The 19,734-nt window shown below is 49.7% G+C and overlaps 2 protein-coding genes and 1 long non-coding RNA gene across 3 annotated transcripts; 2 read left to right on the forward strand and 1 right to left on the reverse strand.

Moving 5' to 3' along the window:
- Positions 1-4,244: 4,244 nt before the first annotated feature.
- LOC141413752 (uncharacterized) lies at positions 4,245-6,521 on the forward strand. The gene is made up of 2 exons (XR_012438625.1): positions 4,245-4,746; positions 5,004-6,521. It is a non-coding gene; the product is annotated as an uncharacterized lncRNA (long non-coding RNA).
- A 2,643-nt stretch (positions 6,522-9,164) lies between these two features.
- Positions 9,165-18,152, forward strand: Sgca (sarcoglycan alpha). Its single transcript, XM_020171381.2, has 10 exons — positions 9,165-9,276; positions 9,803-9,922; positions 10,014-10,168; positions 10,376-10,448; positions 10,840-11,038; positions 11,522-11,684; positions 12,611-12,819; positions 13,096-13,122; positions 17,528-17,720; positions 17,977-18,152. The coding sequence occupies exons 1-9, from the start codon at positions 9,240-9,242 to the stop codon at positions 17,706-17,708; spliced, it is 1,164 nt and encodes a 387-aa protein (XP_020026970.2). The 5' UTR covers positions 9,165-9,239; the 3' UTR covers positions 17,709-17,720; positions 17,977-18,152.
- On the reverse strand, positions 13,457-18,275 carry LOC109691406 (histone H1.9-like). Its single transcript, XM_020171383.2, has 2 exons — positions 18,137-18,275; positions 13,457-16,685 (listed from the first exon to the last, which is right to left on the reverse strand). Exon 2 carries the CDS (start codon positions 14,061-14,063, stop codon positions 13,569-13,571), a length of 495 nt encoding a protein of 164 aa, XP_020026972.2. The 5' UTR covers positions 14,064-16,685; positions 18,137-18,275; the 3' UTR covers positions 13,457-13,568.
- Between the last annotated feature and the right edge of the window lie 1,459 nt (positions 18,276-19,734).

Below are 19,734 nucleotides of genomic sequence, written 5' to 3' on the forward strand. Positions count from 1 at the left end.
TACATCCTTGTATTTTTAATGGTAGCAAACTATACATAATATAAAATTCACCTTTTGAACCATTCATAAGTGTACAGGTCAGTGGCACGTCCACATTGTTATGCAGCCATCGCCACCATCTGTCTCCCAAACTTTTTTTTCGTCTTCATCTACATCCAACACCAACTCCCCATTCCCTCTCCCTGCTGCCCTGGCAACCACCATTCTACTTGTTGTGTATATATCTGACTACCCTAGGTACTTTATATAAATGGGAATTAGTCTGCTGTAACTGGTTTATTTTACTTCATTTCGTGAAACATATGTCTTCAAGGTTCATACATGTTATAGCATGTGTCCGAATTTTCTTCTTTTTAAAGTTTAACCCATTATTTTATATTTCCCCCACACATTTAAGTATTCATAAACAGTAGTGCTTTCTGTATTTTTACAATTTATATAACAACCACTGTACTGTGTGTACTGTTCTGTGCGTTTTCCCCCCCACGTTTTTCACAATGGAGCCATGTTGATACTTATGGCTTTGGTTTGTTCATTTTAATTTCTGTTTATTATTTTATCATGTGCATAAGCCATAATTTAGTTGTCAGTCCCCCTACTGATGGGTGTTTAGGTTGTTTCTGTTTTGTTATTGTAAGCTGGGCTGCAATGAGTACCCTTGGACTTTTCTCTGAACCCATCTTAGGTTGTCTACCTAGAAGCAGAAAGCCAGGTGGCAGAGCAGACAAACTTTGAACTTGACTAGTGCTGCCAGGCTGCTGTCTACAGCCGCTGAACCCACTTATCTTCCTACACCAGCAATTGTACAAGATGTCCCATCTGACCACATCCTTGCCAACATTTGCTCTTGTTAGACTTTTTTACTTTAAATTATTATTATTTCTTTTTGCAGTGCTAGGGATCAGACCCAGAGCCTTGTGCACTATCACTGAGCTACATCCCCAGCCTAGACTTTTTTATTTTCGCCAGTGTAATGGATGTGAAGTGATATCTCACTTGAATCTGCATTTCCTGCCTCTGAGGTCAAACATCTTACCATGCTCATTGGTCATCTGAGTTTCCTCTGGATGAATCACTTAGGTCCATATCCTTTGTTCTCCTATTGTAGCTTTTGGTGCAAGTTATAGAAAGCCCAACTAGAACTAGTTTAAACAAAAAGGATTGAATTCCATAACAGGAAGTACAGAAGCCAGTTAATTCAGAGACACACTGTGACATCAAAGACCAGTTCTTCTATCTCTCTTTTCCATTTTTCTCTCATGAAGGCAATGCCCCTTTCATTATATTGGCTTGCCTCTTAAACCAACTGATGTCTCACCTCTGGGTATTTCGTGTTGGCAACAGTGTTCAGAGGCAGAAGAAAGTGGGTGCTTTCTTCTTACAGTGGCTTTCTCAGAAGTTTCCTCGGCCAAAGGAAAGGTCCTGTCTTCATGATCAGAATCGCATACATGTCCACATCTAAATCAATCACTGACCAGAGGAACAAAATTGTTGCTATAGTTAGAACAATCACAGTTCACTGATGGGGATAGGGAAGGCCTGTCCTCCTCCAAAGCCTAAACTCCTGAATCAGATCAGGGTTTTCTTATAGGGAAAGAAGGGAAGGAATGCCATTCAGGGTGGCACTCCAAAGATATGTCCTTTCCTTGTTAACTTCTGAGAGGGTTTTGTTTTATTTTGTTATGTAGCGGTTTGGGGGATGGAACCTAGGGCCTTGTATGTGCTAGGCAAGTGCTCTATCACTGAGCTATAGCCCTAGCCTTTGTTTTGGTTTTTTTGCTGTGCTGGGGTTTGAACTCAGGGGCTACACCTTGAACCACTCCATCAGACCCCCACACACACCTTTTTTGTGATTTTTTTTTTTTTTTGAGATAGGGTCTCACAAACTATTTGCCCGGGTTGGCTTTGAACCACGATCCTCCTGATCTCTGCCTCCTGAGTAGCTAGGAGTACAGGTGTGAGCCACTGGCACCCACCCAGACTTTGGTTTTTTGAGCCAGGGTCTCCAGCCTGGCCTAAAACTCTCCATCCTCTTGCCTATGCTTCCTGAGTGTTGATTGGTGGGAGGTCTTTATACATTCTGAATACTAACACTTTATGAACTCCCAATATTGCCACCCAGGCTGTCACTTGTCTTTTAACTTTGTTCATAATGTCACTGACATAGCAGAGGGCTTTTGGGGGGTAATGTAATAAAATCAATCAATCTTTTGTGACTTGTCTCTAGTCTAAGAATTGCTTTCCTACCCTTGGATCTACTGCATTTTCTCCTACTTAAGTTTTGTTTTTCACTTTTAGGTCTTTAATCCATCTGGAATTAATATTTGTGGACAGTGTGAAGAGTTTTCACATGAAAAGCCAATTGTCTCAACACTTTTTATTAAATAGACTACTCTCTCTCACTGAGTTTCAATGCCACCCCCAACATAAATCAAATCCCCACTTATGCTTGGATCTGTTTCTGGGCACTGTTCTATTGATCCCTTTGTCCAGCCCGGCACCAATACCACATTGTTTTAATTACTATTGCTTAAAAAAAAAAGTCTTGGTATCTGTTAGGGGAAGGTCCTCTTCCTTATTCTTCTTCAGAAATGTCTAGCTTTTTCTTGGCCCTCTCTATGAAGTTTAGAGTGAGTTTGCCTAGCTCCTGTTGGGAGATTTATTGGTCATGCATTGATGGACAGATTAATGTGGAGAGAATCATCTTCGAGAATGACATTGAAGTTTCTCATCCTTGAACTCAACCCATCTACTCCTTTAGACTATAATAATGTTTAGATTATAAACATACTTAATTCATAAATGTCTTGAAATGTCTTTACTTTTTTTCTGGATTTTCTACAATTTAAATTTTACTATGAATGGTTTATTTTTTAAAAGATGTAATTTCTAAGCCAGGTATGGCGGTTCACACTTGTAATCCCAACACTTGGGAGGCTGAGGCAGGAGGATGGAGCGTTTGAGGCCAGCCTGGGCTACACAGCAAGACTGTGTCACACACAAACATGATAGGGGCAGGTGGGGTAGGTCAAGCCTGTAATTCCAGCTACACAGGAGGCATGAGTAGGAGGATCAGAGTCTGAGTCTGAGGAAAAAAGTGAGAGACCTAATCCAAAAAGTAGCAAAAAAAAAAAAAAAAGCTGGGGGAATGATTCCACTGGTAGAGGGCCTGCCTAGCAAGTGCTAGGCCCTGAGTTCAAACCCCAGTACCACCAAAACCATGACAACAAAACATTTATGTATATAACGTCTAATAATTACTGCTAGTGTGTAGAAACACTATGGAATTTTGGGTTTTATTTGTTATTTCCATGCTGATCTTCGTCTAGTCACCTTGCTGAGTGTTATTAACACTCAGCAGTGGGCCCTCTTGGATTTTCTCTATAAATAGCCATACAGTCTACAAAAGATGTCAGAGATTTCTGTTTCTTTTATGTTCCTAATCCTTTTATCAGCTAGTGGTGGCTTCTAAATCTGACCTCTCCCAGTTCTCAGGCCCTGCTGGTGGGCTGGTCCTGAGAAGCTATTGCTTTGCATCGTCAGTTATAAATACATAAAGGAGCCCTTACTTTCTCCAGAGCCTCACAGTTTACAAAGCACTTTCGTTTCCATGATCATTGATCCTTCGTGCCCCTACTTTACAGAGAGGGTGAGTCTCAGGGGAAATGATCTCGTCACCTCGGACACCCTCCTTCCCCTTCTGTTTCTCCTAAAAAGTTTGGCCAGGAGTAGTCTGGCATTGTTCAACTCAGGTCTGATGGATTTGGGCAGTCATAGGTTCAAACCTCCGCCTAATAAAACGGAGAGGGGGGAGATTCTGGGTAGACCCAGGTCTTTCGGCTGGCACCCCAACATGTCTGCGGGGTTGGGGGAAGGTCCTGGGAAGTCGGAGGATTGACAGACGATGGGTGAGTGGGGGAGAGATTGTATGTTCAACCCCTAGCCTCCCTGCGGGTCCTCCACCCCTAAGGAAGCAAATCCTCAGGACAGGGGAGAGGAAGACGACAAAGCACGGTGGCCTTGGGTGCCCTGCGTCGCCCTTCTCACCCCCCGCTCGGCACGCAGGCCCGCAGTTCCGCATCCCGGAGGGCGCACGCTGCCCTCCAGCCTCCTGGCTCCCTGCTCCGCCCCCAAATCGCGCAGGCGCAGACCCGGAATGGAGCCGGCGATTGCGCCCTCTGGTGGTTGATCGTCCGAGTCGCACTCTTTTGTTGGGCTGTGCGCGGCGAAGGGCGTGGGGGAGAAAGATGGGGGTGGAGTCTGGGGGCAGATGAATCAGATCACAAAGACGAAGATGTCTTTCCTTTGTCCCTCATGACAAAGTATAATCCCCTGTTTTAGGAGCAGATAAAGGAAATATGGCCCTCAGATCAAGAGACTTAGGGAGACAGATTCATGGAGACTGGAGTGGAATGAGACTGAGTTGGGGAGATAATTGATGCATGAATGCATGCATGCATTCATTCAGCAAACGTTCACCGGTATGGGAAGAGGTAGGAAGCTGGGGAGATGGCTGCGGATGGCAGAGAAGCGAAGACAGAGATCTAGCTACCCAAAGGCAGTAGAGGGTCGCAGGAGTGAAGCAGAAGCGTTGGAAGCTCCGGCTGAGCTTGCAAGGACAACGCTGAGATGCAGAGATCTGATTCTACAGTCTCCTGGCTCCAACTGATGAGGACTAAATCAGGAGCTAACGATGGGATGTGAACACCAGGAGGGATGCTAGCTGCAATGGATTGAAGCAATCAAGTATGTTTAAACCATAAATTCATAATATTGGAAAAAAAGGTGTTAATTGAATTGGTCACTGGATGCTAAGGAACCAGTCCATTACTTGTTTAATTTATTTTTTTAAAAGTTTTTATTAGCATGAATTAATTGTACAAAGGGGCTTCATTGTGTTATTTACATATAGGCATATAATGTATTTTGATCAGATTCACCTTGTCTATATTTTATTCTTTCTTAACCCCTCCTCTCACCCTCTTTTCCTTTTTCTTTTTTAGTAGGTCTGGAGTTTGAACTCAGGACCACATGAAATCTATCACTTGAGCCACCCCTCCAGCTCTCAACCCATTAGTTTGAAACTGGTAAATACAGGAAAAGAATCTAACATTTAATTTTCCTTTCCTATATGAACTGTGCCACGTGGCATAGTGAAGAGCAGGTTCTCTATCTGGAAGTATTTCAGCTAATAAAGAAAGAAGTGATGGAATTAAAATGTCACCATTTTTCAAAACAAAAACTATCAAAGCTGATGGCATGTAATATGCCTCTGGATGGAAGAACACCACTACCACGTAAAAGTGGTCTTGCTAGAGAAAATTGAACCTAAACCTGACCCGGACTTTAGCTCTTACAACAATCTACAGAATATTACAATGTACAGAAAGTGCCTGTGTCAGAGGAACATGTTAAAGAACACCAGTGAAATGCAGCCAGCAAATATAGACTGTGGAAAACTGCCCAACTGATCTGAGTCCTTCAAGGAAGAAGAGAACTAGAGAAAAGAAGGATGGGAGGGAGGGAGGAAGAGAAGGAAGTACTCTAGAGGCTGAGATAGGAGGATAACTTGAGCTCAAGAATTGGAGGACAACATAGTGAGACTCCATTTTATTAATTTTTTTCTTTTTTGATGGGACTAGGGTTTGAACTCAAGTGCTCTACCATGCCTCCAGTCCATTTTGCTCTGGTTCTTTTTGGAGATGGGCGTTCACGAATTACTTGCTCAGGCTGGCCTTGAACTTTGATCTTCCAGATCTCAGTCTCTCAAGTAGCTAGGATTATAGGCAGGACAACAGTGCCTGGTTCCATTTTTTTAATTTTATTTTAAATATTTCTTTTCTTTCAACTATACTCGTGTGACCATCTCTGTTGTATTTGTAGAGAAAGAAAAATTTTATTTTATTTTTTATTTTGGTAGTTCTGGGGTTTGAACTCAGGGCCTTGTACTTGCTAGGCAGGTGCTCCACCACTTGAACCACAGAACTAGACTTCTATTTCTTAAGAAAAGAAAGAAAAGAGGGTGGAAGGAAGGAAGATGGAAGGAAGGAAAAAGGAAATTGAAATTCGGGCTGGGGACATGGTTCAAAACTTGGAGGACCTGCCTTGCAAGTATGAAGCTCTGAGTTCAAACCCCAGTACCATCCCCCCAAAAAAAGAACCCAGAAGGTTTCTTTTTCTTTGTTTCTGGGGGGTGGGACAGGACTGGGGTTTGAACTCAGGGCTTCCTACTTGCAAAGTAGGGGCTCTACCACACCTCCAGTCCATTTTGCTTGATTATTTCAGAGACAGAGGACTCACTCTAGAACTATGTGCCCAGGCTGGCCTCCAATGGCTCAAACCTCTGTCCTTCTGATTTCAGCCTCCCAAGTAGCTAGGATTACATGCATGAGTCACCAGCCACCCGCCCGGCAGAAATTGGACATTTGAATACAGGAAGTTTGATACTGAAGAATTAGTGATGATGTTAATAATTGATTGTGCTTTGTGATTATATTAAAAAAGAGTCATCAAGTCATTGATTCAAGAGTCCCTTCTTCTCTCCTTTATCTCTGAGACGGCTGAGAGATGCCAAGGTGATTAGGGGACAAACAGCTGCCTGAGAGCCCCTGAGGATGCTGACTCTGGAATTTGGTGGCTCTCCAGTGAGATGTGGAGTTGGGAGAGAGAGGAAGGGACAATTGACTCAGTGAGGCAAGTCACTGAGACACTGACAGATGAAATTAAATGAGGGAGGGAGATTGGGAGAGCCTAGATCACACTAGTGTGACCAGGAGTTGATCGTTGTTGAAGCTGAGTGATAGATACATAGGGCCTCATTATATTATTCTGTATATATTTCAACAGTTTCAAGAATAGGAAGTTTAAGGGTCCTGTGAACCCCTCCTCCCAAAGCCCTAGGTCCCAAGAGACAGAAGTGCTGTGTGTTACAGCACAGGTTGTAACACACACAGCTCTCAGGCAGGGACCATCCTTTGGTGACCAAGAGCCTGAGGATACTTTCAGGGACTCCAGCTGGCTCCTGGGACAGTCCCTGGCTCTCCTGAATGGGGATGGTTTTTGGGAGAGGATCAGAGGGGAAGTAGCTGTGTCTTTTCCATTGAGGTGGGCCTGGTGACATTATGGGCCTCATGACACTGGGCACAGGCACTGTGGCCTTCAGATGGCTGAGGATGTGAGTAGGTGGCTCCAAAAATAGCAGAGGAGGCAGCAGGGGATGCAGGGAGTCACATGGAGAACCTCAGGGGCTGGGCCTGGGCAGCTGCTTGCTCTGCACCTCCACCTACTTCCAGGGCCTTCAGTTCTCCTTCTACCTCCAAAACCTCTCTTCTTTTCTTCTCCATTTCTGAGAAGGTGAATTAGGGACAAGCACCTGCCTGAGAGGCCCCATAGATGCTGACTCTGGAATTTGGTGGCTCTTCAAGGAGATGTGGGGTGGTCAGGTGGGGAGAGAGAGAGGAAGGAACAAGAACTAAGTAAGCTGCCTGCCAGTTATCCCATCTGCAGGCCCACACTCTCAGCCTGACCCATGATCCTGATCCCTGATCCCACATGCTTTTGCCCAGGTGTTTAGTTGTGGGGTGAGGTGGGCTGCACCCTCAGCATAAGACCCATGGTTGTTCACAAAGACAGCAGAGACTGTAAAATGCTGATGGCCCTGGAGCCCCACCTCTTCCTCAGGGTACCTGGGGAGAAAGCCCCTCTGAGTGGGAGGCTCTGAGAGAGAAGGGCATCTACCCCCTTCATACCTGGACCCACGGCCTTCGACAGGTGTGTGTGTGGGGGAAGGGCTGTGGTGCTCACAAGCAAGTTCATCAATGGCTGTTATTGAGCAACGTGTGGGCTACACACTTTTAGATGCAATGAACTCATCAGCAGCATGGTTTGGAGAAGTCATAAACCCGTGCTCAGGGTTATCATCTGGGAAATGGGGACGACAGTCATATCTGCCTCATGGAACTGCTATGTGTATGGAATAGGTTGATATACATAAGTATACGTCAGCTCTTCGGCACAGAGACAGGCAGGTCAGCTGCCCCTACCCACTAACATGCAAGCCGCATGCATCCTGCATCTTCAGCCTGGCACGAGGTAGGTGCTCTGTATGCATGTGCTGCAATAATTATTCTGTGGACTCTTCACAATGGCCCCAAGAGGTGAGCACTATTCATGCAACTCGTAATTGTGGAAACAGAGGCATAGAAAGGGCACATGAGTCACTCAAGGCCACATCTCCAGGAAGCGTCAAGGTGGGACTCTTGTCCAGGCTGGCAGGCCTCCCGTCCTGTGCAGTTATTCCCAGCTGTGTGAACCAGAGAAGGCAGCTCCGCTGCTCACTTGTCTCCTCCTGGCTGATCCCATCCGGGGCTCTCTCCTTCCGGATCTACCCATGGGGGATGCTTAGCCTGGGGCTCAGGCTTGGGAAACAGGCACTCTGTTCATTGTTAAGGAAGCTATCACACAGTTCCCTGTATCTACTCGATGCTGTGCCCTCTGTGCAGGTGCAGGGATAGGAAGATTCTCTGAGGAACCCAGAGCATGTGTACCACCCCATCTGTGAGGCTGGGTTGGCATAGGGATGTGGGCAGGGCTAAGGAACACCCAACTGGCCTAGAAGGAGAAAGGAGGTGGGAAAGACAAAAGCAGGAAGAGAACTCCAGGGAAGGATTGGCTTGGACAAAAGCTAGGAGACCTAAGAGAACATATTAAGCTACAGAGGAGCAGAGGAAGCCGGAGGAGCCCGGCATGGTGTGTGTGTGTGTGTGTGTGTGTGTGTGTGTGTGTGTGTGTGTGTGTGTGTGTGTGTGTGTCTGAGGGCATTCTAGACAGGAAGGCTGGGGATAGGAATGGTCAGAAAACCATCAACTGGGGATGAACTGAGAACTCATCAGTGGAAGCCATCAAAGTTTTAAGGGAGGGCCCAGGTAGTCAGGTTGATAGTTTAGAAAACGTACTATGGAGCTGGGCCTGGTGGTGCATGCCTATAATCCCAAGTGATTAGAGGCACACACACACACACACACACTGTGATGTGGCCACCGGGAAGGGATGATTGGAGGGACACTGTATGGGAGTAGGGTTCCCTCCAGATTCACTGCCTCATCTGGGCGGGGAAAGGGGAGGGCCCAGCTGGCCAAGGCTGTGCCCCAGCTGCTCTGGGACACCTCCCAGTCACTCCTCCCTCTCTCCTCCCTGCCCCTGTCTCTGTCACTCACAGGCATAGGCCAGGCTGGGCAGCCATGGTAGCCGCTGTAATATGTATTCCTCTCCTGGTGGGTAAGTTGGGGCCTTCTTCACCAGGAGGCCCAGAGTGAGAGGTGGGATGGGGTGAAGAGGTGGAAGAAAGGGGCATCTTCAGGGGAGGGGTGTGGGGTGGTGAGGGAGGGGCTCAAAGGGCTTCAGGGTGCTAATGTCCAGGCAGTCAAGGATCTAATAGCTGGGAACTGGGCTCCGGAGTGTGGGGGCTGGGAATTCTAAGGGTGGAGATGTCCTAGGGCTGTGCGTCCTTTAATGGGCTGTCTGGGACACTGCTTCTGTCAGGCCCAGGCTAAATTTGGCCTTAAGAGTTAGGGGGAGGGCAGCTTGGGCAGGTCTGCTTTGTTGGGCTCCTATTGACCTTTAGTGCAGGCTCTGATCCTCCCTGTATATTAAGGAAGGCAGGTGGGGGGTTCCCCAGAGCCAGTGAAGGAGCCCCCTTCTCTTAAGCCTTTACAGGAGCACAGGGGACTTGGTGAGGAAAGGAGCTCATCCCTGCCAGGACTGAGGCTATCTGTGTCTTTGGGGCTTGTGGGGGTCCCTACAGGTCTCCTGGCAGGGTTGGGAGGCACCGAATTCCAGCAGACCACCCTATACCCGCTTGTGGGCCGTTTCTTTGTGCACACCTTGGATCACGCCACCTTCCTGAGCCTTCCAGAGCGTGTTGGTGAGAGGGGCCTGATGGGTCACTGAGCAGGCTGGAGTGTGCCCGGCTCAAGGCTCCTGTAAGCCTCTAATTCCTTCTTCTCTTCTACCAGCTGTCCCACCCACCGTTCACATCACCTACCATGCCCACCTCCAGGGACATCCTGACCTGCCCCGGTGGCTCCGCTATACTCAGCGCAGCCCCTACAACCCTGGCTTCCTGTATGGCACCGCCACCCCAGAAGATCGGGGGCGCCAAGTCATTGAGGTGCCAGCGGGGACCCTTAGAGCCCCCTCCAAGGGGTGGGTCACTATGGCCTCCTAGGAGCAGCCCTGCCAGCAGGATTGGGTGTTCATGCATGTCCGCTTACATATAATTTATATAGATCTAATTTGTATAGGTGCTCTCTGCCAGGGCCAACTGTACCATGCTTCCTTTTAACCCCACCCCTCCACCCTCTTCCCATCTCCTCAGATCACAGCTTACAATCGGAACACCTTTGATACCACTAGGCAGAGGCTGGTGCTGCTGATTGAGGACCCAGAAGGTACCTCCATTCCTGCCCCACCCTTCCCCACCAGTGCTAGTCTTGGGGGACCTCTCCTGGAAGGGAGAGGCTTGGGAAGCAGCAAGGAGCAGGGGATCCTGAAGAGCAGAGATTCAGGGAAGATGTGACATTGACAGTTTTTAGGGAATGTGCTCTGGACTGTAGTTCTAGTGTCAGGCTCTGTTACTATCTGCCCTGCAGACCTTGGGGCCTGGGCAGATCACTGGGCTGTGGATGATGGGGAAGGGCATTTGGGACCTGTAATTTATTGGGTACTGGGGACAGAAGGAGTGTGGGGGATGAGGTGAGGAGCTTTGGGGAGGCTTGGATAAGATCTGGGGGCCAGAGCAAGGGGTGGGGGATCCGCTGAGTGCCCACCTGGTTTCCCCAGGCCCCCAGCTGCCATACCATGTGGAGTTCTTGGTACGCAGCCATGATGTGGAGGAGGTGTTGCCCTCCACACCTGCCAACCGCTTCCTAACGGCCCTGGGGGGACTCTGGGAGCCGGGGGAACTCCAACTGCTTAACATCACTTCAGCACTGGACCGTGGGGGTCGTGTCCCTCTTCCCATCGAAGGTCGTAAGGAAGGGTAGGTGTGCAACCCTGGAGGTGGCCATCAAACAGAAGTCTCCCTAACTTGTTGGTGGGGCTTTTCCGCCACTGCACACACTTACTATGTCCACCTCCTCTCGGCTTCACACCACTGTCCACCCCCCTCCAGCCATCCTCTCATCTCCTTGTCCTTCTTGAGCCCAATCCTAGTTACTCTGGACTCTGTACTTCCTGGTATCCATGAGAACATGGGAGATCCATCCACATGTCAAAGGACAGTCTTGAGAGCATAAAGACTGGGGTGATCTGGGGGCCCCAGAACTAGGGGAAGGAGGCTGTGACCTCTCCTGCCAGGCCCCAGTTTATCACCTGTCTCCCCTAACCCCCACTCCAAGCCATCTCCCCATACCACACCCTGAGTGTCCTGCCTTACCGTCAGGATAGCTTCATCACTCCCAGGCAGAGTGGTGTCCAGTGCCCCTCCCACACTCTGCTTATAGTGGCTTCTATCTGTACCCAGGGTATATATCAAGGTGGGTTCTGCCTTCCCCTTCTCTACCTGCCTGAAGATGGTGGCATCTCCTGACAGCCATGCCCGCTGTGCCCATGGCCAGCCTCCACTTCTGTCTTGCTATGACACCTTGGCACCCCACTTTCGTGTTGACTGGTGCAATGTGTCCCTGGTGAGGAGCAGCCCTAAATCCAGGGCTGGGGGTGGGGGCATGGTTCTCATCAACTCCCCTCCCTCCCTTCCCCACTGCTTCCCACTCCACTCCAGTCTTAGACTGTCATTTCTGTCTCTGTCTCTGTCTCTGTCTCTCTCTCTCTCTCTCTCTCTCTCTCTCTCTCTCTCTCCTTTTCCCACAAGAGGGCGACAGAGTCTACAATCCACACTCTATTATCAGATAGACCTGGTGTCTCAATCTGTTCAGCCCAACAGCTACACCAACCAATCACACTCTACAGTGCAGTTCTCAAACCCTTTCCCCACAAAGGGTCAGGGTGTAATAGCTCAGTCTGCTTTAGCAAACCCACCTGCAATAAGGATTAGTAGTTTTCCAAGCTAAGAATCCAAGAGGCCCCCTACAGCTCTTATGTATTTTGAGTGTCCCCAGAGAGCCTGACTCCCAGGCTGGGAATTTCAGGTGTGCTTTACTCCTGGGAATTGACCAACAGTGCAGGGTTGCACAGTCAGGGCCTGGCCATTGATAATATCCTGAATATTTGCCACGTGCTGGGCACAGTACCCTCAATAGGTTTTATCCTCACAATCATTGCAGGAGGCAGGTATACTATGGTCACTCTGACTTTACAGCTGAGGAAACTGAGGCATGCAGAGGCAAGTCACCCCAGCAAAGCATTAAGCTGACTCAGGAGTCAGACCCTAGAGTTGGCACTAATTATAGTACTGTCCTGCTTCTCCTGGAATTAGCCTCTCCTGGCTCCTCATTCAGTCTTTGTCCTGGGAGGTCACATGAACTAGGGAAGGAGGAGACCCAGTGGTTGCATGGGGCAATAGGTAGGGTGTTCCCTGAACCTCTGCCATGTTCCCTGGGGGTCTCTGTGTCTAGCCAGCCTCTTCCGGGTCAGCCATGGGCTCTCTGTGCAGGTGGATAAGTCAGTGCCAGAACCCCTGGATGAGGTGTTCACCCCAGGTGATGGAATCCTGGAGCATGACCCATTCTTCTGCCCACCCACTGAGGCTACAACCAGAGACTTCCTGACAGATGCCCTGGTCACCCTCCTGGTGCCCCTTCTGGTGGCTCTGCTGCTCACCCTCCTGCTGGCCTACATCATGTGCTGCAGGAGGGAAGGAAGGTGAGGGTGGGGGATGGAGGGCAGGGAGGGCAACGAGGGGACCCCCAGTGGGTGGCACTTGTGTTGTGTGGGAACCCAGACCTCTCAGGGAGTGAGGTTCTCAAGAGGAAGAGGAGTAGGGGGGCTTTTCTAGGAACCTAGAGTCTTGAGTCCTACCTGGCCCAGCACCAGGGGGATGCTGAATAAGAAAACACAAATTCCCCACTCATCTGAACCGTGGGGAGGCAATGGGGCAAAAACAGAGGGGAACCAACCTTCTCCCCCACTTTTCCACAGGTTGAAGAGAGACCTGGCCACCTCTGAGTGAGTAAGGAAGACCTGGGGGCTGGGTGGGAACTTCCTAGGCTGTCACATTGGACCCTCCCACCTCTATGAGCAGAGATACAAGCCAGAGTCCTCTAGGTTGATGGGGACCACTTTGTTCTCTGAGCCCTGGCTCTGGGCAGGCTCTGGGAGCCAGGGAAGCTCCAACTGCTCAATTCTACCATCCCTTCCCAAATCCATCTCACTCTCATTTGTCCTAGCTTCCCCCTACCCATGACCTCTCCTCTCTCCTTGCTCCTTCATAACTCTCTTTCTCTCCCACACCCTGAACCCCAAAGATTCTACTAGGCAGATGTACAATAAGTTGGGCTCCTTTTATTCTCACCACACTGAGCCGGTGGCAGGCTTGTCACCCCTGCCTCTTCGCCTGGCCTGCCTTATTAATGGCGGCGGCGTTTGACCACCCTGTGGACTCTCTTGAAAAGTCACTTGCGGCTCTGTCTGGAGCCCAGTAGTGACCTGCGCTGTCTAGACTGGCACTGTCCAGACTGGCGCTGCCCACGCTGCCGTCGCTGCTGCCGCCGTCTCTTGGCCTTGAGTCTGGACTTGGAGGGCTGCTTCTTGCCCAGGCGGAAGGAGCCCGTGGCCCTCTTGCCAGTCACCTGCTTGAGCAAGCCCTTCTCCACCAGCTTTTGGAGCACACGCTTGAAACGCCGGGTGTTACGGGCCATGTTATAACCTGTGGTGGTCAGGGCCTTCTTTATGACAGCCAGGGACACACGGCTGTGCACCCCCTTGTCTGCCACAGTTCTCAGGATCACCTTCGACATGCTGGGCTTCGGACAGGCTTTGGGGCAGGTGCGAGGCCCAGTCTCGCTCTTGTTGGAGACCCCTGATGCGCTGGCCTCCCAACTTCCACCCATGGCAGTGTTTGAGGCCAAGGGCATAGACGGGGGCACCGGTGAAGTGTCTTTCTGCATCTCTCCCAGGGGTAGCTGAAGAGAGTTGGGTGCCAGGACCTCCAGGGTGGCAGCTGGAAGTCTCCACTGGTCACTCTTGGTGTTGGGCGAGCTTCGTCCTGGCTTCTGTTTCCTTCAGAGGCTTCCTTGTAGGGGTCTGACCCACGCCTCCCCTGAGTGGCCAGAGGGAGGACCAAGGATGATCACCCTATGGTTGGCCTCAGCAGACTTGTGCTGTGGATTCAGGGGGTGGTGAGGTTATCCTGCAGTGACCTCAGGGGGCCATTGTGAGGCCACCAGAATCCTGTGGGGGTCACAGTGGCCTTATTGTTTCCTCTCCTGGGAGGGGAAGTCAGGAGTTACCAAACCGGGCATCAGAGTGCCAGGTGCCCTGCAAAGGAAGGCTGTGGCTGTGTGGGCTAGAAAGGTGGACCCACATGGGACGTGCACACATGTGAACACGTGTGCCTGAGCCAATTTCAGGGCAATTAGCCTTCAATTTTAAACCTTTGGGCCTCTGGGTTAAAGTATATGTTTTAAATATCAGAATTATACTAACATAATTTTTATGGGGAATATACTTTCCAGAGTACACAAAATTGAAATCCCTCGATCTATGTAAGTCAATTAACTTTCTATACAAAGCAGTTACAGGGGCTGTGGATGTAGCTTAGTGGTAGAGTGCTCACCTAGCACAAGTAAGGCACTGGGTTCCATCTCTAGCACCAGAAAAACAAACAAAAAACCCAAACCACAAAGGCATGACAAGACTTCACTTTTATTTCTTATTTCATTTTATAGACTCCTCTCATAAAGATCAATACTTTCCACATAAATTTCACAAGGAGAATTTCCACATAAATTTCACAAGGAGAATTTTATTAATGGCGTGGGGGGACTGGATCAAATTTGATCAGTTGCATCCATTGCCATTGGGAATTTTGTCTGTGACCAGTATTTTCTCCACTTCCATCTTTCCTGGGTCAATTCTGTAGCCCCAATAATTTCAGGAAAATCTGCTTCTCCCATCAATTTGGAGTCAGTAACCAATTTTGCCATGCACCTTCGTTGGTTTGGGTTTCCTATAAAATTCAATGGTTCTGCTTTGGTCAATGCCATGTTTATTATTATTATTAATGTCGTTATTATTATTTCCATTATTATTTGCTGTGCTAGGGATAGAACCCAGGGCCTCAAGCATGCTAGATAAGTGCTCTACCCCTGAGCTACATCTCCAGCCTTCAACGTCAGTCATTTTTCAAATTAGCCACAAGTTGTGATTCTGCTGCCTGCTTTTCACCTGTATGATTTTACTGGTCTCGAGTTCCTCCAGGCCTCAGTGACACTATCCTGTGTGTCATGGTGGAGTGGATGTGGGTGAGACCTTGGGCCATGCATGCATGCCTATGTGCGTGAGTGTACTCGTGTGTAGGAATGCCTCTCTGCTCTTCCATTTGCCCAAGTGCTGGTGTGGAAAGCCTGTGAGAAAGGCACCTTGGAGTTTGGCATCTATTCTTCTCCTGGAAAAACATCCTCAGAACACTTTTTCCACCTGTATGTTGCCAGAGTAATAAGACCCGGATGTGGGCCCAGGGTCTTCCTCCTGAGGGGGTATCACCTGCCCGGCTGACTCCACTCAGCATCCATAGCTTTCTTGCTCCTTCCCCTCAGACTCCCCGGAAGACTGAGTCTTGCTGGGGAATGGAAAATTGTGTTTTGAACAACCCAGTTTGCTAAATTCCAGATTCAAGAGCTCATCTTGACCCTCCCCTGGCCTTAGACAATGACTGCTTCTTCCCCTGGCTAGACAGTGCTCGGTCCCACTCCCCCAGAGGAGTGTGGCCCATTCTTCACAAAGCTGGATGTCTTTCTGTAGTCTAACCTCTCGGGCTTTAACTGGGCCCGGACACAGGTGGGGGCCACCTCCCCCATTTGATTGGAATGGAGTGGCAAGTAGGATGGCTTCAGCCTGCCCAGTGGCAAGTAGGGTGGCTTCAGCCTGCCCAGGACCCTAGCCTCCTTAAGAAAACTAATTCCTATTGTTTATAAGAAAAAGTTCCTGCTCTGTCTGACCTGGCAACCAGGTAGTCTGGGAAAATGTCACTAGCATGGCCCATAAATATTGGTGGGTTTGTGCAAATGGGGCTTGAAAACACCTTTCCTAGAGGCCAAGTTCATTGGTGGGCTTGCTGTAGTAAAACGACATTGATGATGTTGTAGCATTCTATAATAATAACTACTGCTGGCTGCAAGCTTGGCCAGGAGATGGTTTAAGTGCTTTTTCTAGATTAACCATTTAATTCACATAACTGAATTACAGGTGAGGAAACTGAAGCACAGAGAGATTAAGTAATTTTCTCAAGGTCACAGAGCAGTAAGCAAGAGAGTCCAGATTCAAACCCAAAGCAAGTCCTCATGCTTAATTACTGTGCTATCTTGTTGCTCTGAAGGAACTCAAGTTTTCCCCTGGACAACCCTGGAGCAAGTCCATGAGAATGTCACATGAGAATAGACTGAGCCTCCTGAAGAGGACCTAGAGCTAGAGTTTAGGAAAGACTTTCTGAAGGGTGTAGCCACTCAGGACACTGGGATTTCAAGGCTGCTTGAGGGTGGAGCTCCGTGCTGGTCTCCAGGAGTTCTGGTCTGAAACAGAGACAGGAGACAAGAGTCTATATGAGGAGAGTCAGAATTCAAAGGCAGCAGAGGGCAGGCCAAGGAGCCAAATGATGAGGTGTCCAGAGCTTGGCAGGGCATGGGGAGGGTGTTGCTGGAAGGGGAGACAGTTTGGGAAAAAGCTAGGAGATGAGAGAAGGTCAAGGAGAAAGTAGGTTCACCATACTGATATATGGACAGGGAGGAAAGGCAAAATCAGGGCTTCGAGTCGATATTGAGGGACAGAGCTGAGTGCTAGAATGGACCAAGAGGAGCATCAGAATAGAGAAACAGAATCTAGGCTGTGGAGTGGTTCAAGTGGTACAGCACCTGCCTAGCAAATGTGAGGCCCTGAGTTCAAACTCCAGCACTGCAAAAGAAAGAAAACAGAGTCTAAAGCCCAGTAAATGCTGGTCTCTGCACACGTCTTAGTATTTCAGGAGCTCTTAACCTGGCTGACTGCTGTTCTAAACTGCAAGCCACATTTTTTTCACTTAATCTTCACACCCATCTAGGATGGTAGTCATGATTATCCCCACAGTTGGGGAAAACGAGGTCCAAAGTAGTTAAGCAACTTGCTCAGAACATACAGGTTTGAATCCAGGCTGTCTGAACCCCAAGCCTGTCTCAGTCACTGAGAATAAGCAGGCACCATGAGAGTTTCTGTTTGTTCTCTGCTTCCTTATGGTATGTTTGAGTACCCCCAACACACACACACTCACACGCACACGGGCACACACACAAAGCTGGTGGAGCAGACTGTAGGGTGGCTCAGAGGCCAGACCCTGGGTGATGGTTCTGGGAGCTGCTGACCCCTCGCCTTGTGCCTCCAGCATCCAGATGGCTCACCACTGCACCATTCATGGAAACACAGAGGAGCTGCGGCAGATGGCAGCCAGCCGCGAGGTGCCCCGGCCTCTCTCCACTCTACCCATGTTCAATGTACGCACGGGTGAGCGGCTGCCTCCCTGTGTGGACAGCGCCCAGGTGCCTCTCATCCTGGATCAACATTGAGGGCTCTGCCAGGTGGGTCCTGATGGACAGTGCCAGCCTCATTTCTGGAAATAGGTAGCCTCCATCTACGGGGGAAGTCAGGAAAGGGCATGCTGGCCTGCCCTGCCCTGTAAGGCAGCTGTGTGGTGGTGTGGAGGGGTGCTCAGCAGTGCTAGGGTTATGTCTCCCACTGCTAAGCTCTTGGGGCCAGAGGGGCAGGGTGGGGGAAGGCAGGAACAGCAGGATCTGCCCCCTCAGTTCTCCCCTCTGCCCTTCCACTCTGTTCTAGTTCCAGACCCAGCCTCTCCATCCAGAGAACTGCTGACCCATGGCCACAATCCACCAGTGGGTTCTGGCTCCTGAACCATTCGGACCTCAGACACTGAACAAGCAGAGGGATGGGGCGGGAGGGATGAGGGTGTTTGGAGTCAGGACCCCAGAATAAATACCTGCTGCTCTCCTTATTCATTGCTGCCAGCGCCTTCCTCTCAGCAGCCTCCATGCAGTTCTCACTGCCTCCATTTCCCCTTTTGCAGAAGGGGCTGCCAGCTTGCCCTTGGACTCATGGCATTTTGCTATCTTCTCAAATTCTCTGGAAGAGGGAAGAGCCTGCTGTATGCAGCCCTCACATGAACCTGACAGTGAGGGATGACTAGATCCTCATCCCGACTTTATAGACAAGGAAACAGGCCTATGGAGAGTAAGCAACTATCCAAGGTACAGAGCAAGTGGGTGCAGAGCTTGGACTGGAGCCTGACATGCCTACCTCACACTGCCTTCTGGAGGGTTAGAGGTTCACAAGGTAGAGGACCCAGGACCTTACCTGCTGAGATCCTCTGGAGAGTGAGTCCCTTTGTATGCCATGTTGGCAGAGAAGCCAATCTAGAACTGGAGAGAGGTTAGAAGGCCTGAGTAAACACTCGCTTACCTCCTGGAGGCTCCTCCAAAGACAGGGCAGAGATCCAGAGGATCTGCCTGCCTAAGGAGTTTGTTGAACTGAGTGTCGCCAGCGTGGCTTGTCCCCATGTGCCCCGGAGAGCTCAGCACTGCCAGAGGTTGTTTTGCCAGGTGATTACACCAAAGTTGGCTGGCTTTGCCCCTGCTCACTGCCCTCTGAGTCACATGCAGTCCCACATATTACCACTCCTGCATGGGACAGGTGGAGACTAAGCCTGAGAGAGGATTCTATGGAAGAGGGATAGCAGAGGACACGTGGCCCAGATGGCATCTCCAAGAGAATCCAAACTAGGGATCTTCACCCTCTTCACTCCTTTTTTCCTTTGCTGGGAGCCAACAGTTCCCCAAATCCACACAACTTCCCCCTTTTTGCAGTTTTGTCTATGCCCTAACAGGACATCCTCACAGAGGCCTTCCCTGGCCCCATGACCTCCAATGCCACTTCAAAGCCCTCCTTGCTCTCCTCCTTGCTGTCCAGGCTCAGGCGTTCCAAGTCCTCTTCCCACAGTGGAAAGCAAGATTCTGTCTGCGCTGGAAGGCGCAGCGCCTGCATACGTAAGGTGCTGGGGAAAGCTATTCCGGAGAGACACCTGAAGGATTGACTGCTGTCTGTCTGGGTTTACTAAGTTTGTTAAGCAGATTGCTTTTCCTCTCTGGGCAAAAGGCTGAGCAAGGCCATTGCCGAAGCAATGCTCTATACTAGCTTCTGGTGCTCTCCTGTGCTGGGTGCTTCATAGCTGTTAGCTAGTTAGTTAATGCATTGAGTCCATAAGCATATATTGAGTTGGCAGAAGCACAGTGCTGACATGGACAGGTATTAAGGAAATGTCTCTTTAGTGCCCAGCCCCTAACCAAACAGGCTTTTTGCTGACAAACAGACAGGTGTCGCTGATTTCTCATTCACTGTTTCTTCTTTTCTCCTGGGGTGCATCAACTGCTCAGATTGGAGGCTAGAGCAGTCAGCCTGCTGCCTGGCTGGCTGCCCTGGGTCCCTGGCCCCTTGAGGAGGGGCCCGCTGGCGCCCTCATCTCTGTCCCTCTTCAGGCAACCTTAGTCTCCTGCTGGCTCTTCCTGTGCTGGCCTGTGACGG

Source organism: Castor canadensis, chromosome 11, assembly GCF_047511655.1.
Source record: "Castor canadensis chromosome 11, mCasCan1.hap1v2, whole genome shotgun sequence".
Lineage (NCBI taxonomy): Eukaryota > Metazoa > Chordata > Mammalia > Rodentia > Castoridae > Castor > Castor canadensis.